The following is a 2,706-nucleotide window of genomic DNA, read 5'->3' on the forward strand; positions in this document are numbered from 1 at the left end:
ACCAATAAATTTTCAAAATTGTTTTCCCTCTGTTCAGATAATTAATTATGAAGCTGCAACGAATGAATTAAGATGAAAAAATAATGAAAACAGTAAATAAATAAATGTCCACTGCACGCGTTGGATATATGAGGACAGCTTATGGTAATTTGGGATGATGGACTAGTGCCTAAATGCACGGATAAATTATAGGGCAAACATATGTCATGGGGTTGTACCTGCGGGAGTGATTATTACGGGATTATTATCTATCACGATATGTGTTTTGGGTGATGGACAGAGTGGGAGAGTTTGTTTGTCATGACGATAGTTGTGGTTGAGTGACGAAACAACGGATTTGAGGGTAAAAGGACTTTTAGAAATTTCCAACAGAGATTTTACCCTCGAAATTGTCCCGTCCTCTGAAATTTTTCCGACGGTGTGAGGTTTGAATTATGCATGTCGCATTGATTTTTCCGCCCATTTTTTAGCATCCAATCGAGACGTTTAAACAATCCCTCAACAAATCAATTTAGTTACAGCATTATAATATTTTTCATTCTCAATTTCCAACATTTTTCTCATCTTTTTAATCAGAATCGATTAAATTATTGAGTATTGAGCAATTAGTTAATTGATAATCACAAAAAAATGTTTTATTCACGCGATTGTTCGAGATTGTTATTGCAATTGATGAATAGCTTATAAATAATGGGATAGACTCTTGAAGAGGGTAAACACGATTTGTTATGATGAAATCAATTTCTTCGGGTGAAACAAATTTATTTCTCAGAGTGGAGGAGAAATATTGTTTTGTACGTCGAAATTTGAGAGGACGAGTTTTAAAGAGTCTTATTATCCGTTTGACGTGGAAAATGTCACTGAAAAATCCATAACAATTCCACAGCCACGAGTTTCCAGATAAATTGCTCCTTCCTTTGTCAAAGATGTCAGGGATTACCTGAAAATGAGCTCGCCTTGCTCATCAGACTGACACTCTTATCCCCTGTCACTCTCAACTTTTATTCCTTGTTGTGTTGTGGAATTTCCGGTGGTTCTTACCAGGATAAAATAATGGATTTTATGACGAGGTACTTGAAGCACTAACTAACAAGATTATCCAACATTTTTCTTCCCAATTCTCTCCAGCTGTCCTCTCGGGAAATATTGAGGGATAAAATTCTGCATTCTAGTTTCCCACCAGCAGAGATAGCGAGACATCCCCAAAGATATATTTTGCCATAAAAAACTTAACAGGACATCCCTGAGAAAAATTGAAAACAAAAAAAAAACAATCAATCATTTTTTTGCGAGTAATTTTCCTCAGATATCTCCAAATCCACAAAAAATTATGAAATTTCCATAGAGATCTTTTTTTTAGCTCTCCTTTTTTTCCACAAAAAATGTTAATGCAAAAAATGGATGTTTTCAACGGGTGAGTTGAGAAATGAAAATTACCTGAGGATTTAATGTGTTTCAGGAGGTGGAGCATTCCGCCGACATGTAACTCTCCACCATCCAACGATTATCCAACCGGACATCCGTTGAGGACTGGGTCAAGGCCCCAGAATAATGAAAGATTCACATCTGAGCAGTTACCGAGGCACACGCCTCGACTCATCCAACAATTGCATCAATCAACTGGTGATTGACAGCCACCTGTGACCATCCATAAGTATTGGCTACGACTTGTTCATACAGAGGCCCTCGAAGTGCACGTGAAAATCGGTAGAAGAACGACGTGGTCAAGGCGGAAGAGGAAGAGACGGAAAAAATACCCGGGGGTTTCATTTATTTATATATTATTTACAAATCCAAGTGTCAGTGCTGAAGAAAAATTGATCCGTTGGGGGGGGGTGTGTGAGATGATGCGATGGTACAGTGAAGGTGATTGGAAATTTCTGGAGAGCTGACTCGGGGTACACTTTGTTCTCTTTTATTTGTCATTCATTTAATCTACCCTTTGCACGAGCAATTTATCCCTCTGGCTCTGTCAAAAGTGGAAAGTGGACGGAAGAAAATCACGTGGGGCTAGACGACTTTATAAATAATTCCAGTCTCCCTTTGTTTTGCCCTCTGTCACTTCTCATTCTTCCTTTCGTACCATTTTTATTTATTTATATTGTTCTTCGTCTGGTCCCTCTGACCAATGGCTAATATCTCCCAGGGGTGACGGATGTTTATCCACAAGTGGATAGAGTAGACTGGAATTTAGGAGTGAGGGATTCAAGTTGGTGAGAGGTACTGACATCCTGGAATAGGAGAATGGAGATTGTGCGGAGGTTTTGTTGATGACTGGTGGGATTGGTTAATTTGTTTATAAATTGTGGTGTGTGGTGAGGGTTTGATCGTGATGGGGTGCAAACTGACTAAACTCGTGTCGTCGGGATCCCAGAATCCGAGTGGACGGGAGAGTCCACCACCTCCACCGGCTACGGATTCACGGCTACCACTTACTGCCAAGCAGAAGTACACTGTCACGTCTAGTTGGAAAGCTGTTGCCAGAGCTCTAGAACCCACTGGTATTTACATGTTCGTCAAGTGAGTTCAAATAGCTCTTTTATTACCTCCATTTTTTACCAATTTCTGCTCAAACTCATTTTTAAATTTGCATTTATTTGCAAATTTATTTGCAATTTTTCCATTTATAATTGAAAAAGATTTTAAGCAATTTAAATAATTAATTACATCATAATTGACGTGATGAAGCTGTGGAGGAATATAATT

General features: G+C 38.5%; 1 protein-coding gene across 1 annotated transcript in view; it reads left to right on the plus strand.

Moving 5' to 3' along the window:
- LOC105267038 (neuroglobin) overlaps nt 1-2,706 on the plus strand; it is a gene marked incomplete in the record, with an annotated part of 20,492 nt that overhangs the window by 1,754 nt on the left and 16,032 nt on the right. The window contains 1 exon segment of the mRNA XM_011305613.1: nt 1,460-2,520. Within this exon segment, the coding sequence (XP_011303915.1) occupies nt 2,333-2,520 (188 nt within the window).

The sequence above is a fragment of the Fopius arisanus genome, unplaced genomic scaffold, assembly GCF_000806365.1.
Source record: "Fopius arisanus strain USDA-PBARC FA_bdor unplaced genomic scaffold, ASM80636v1 scaffold00044, whole genome shotgun sequence".
Classification (NCBI taxonomy): Eukaryota; Metazoa; Arthropoda; class Insecta; order Hymenoptera; family Braconidae; genus Fopius; species Fopius arisanus.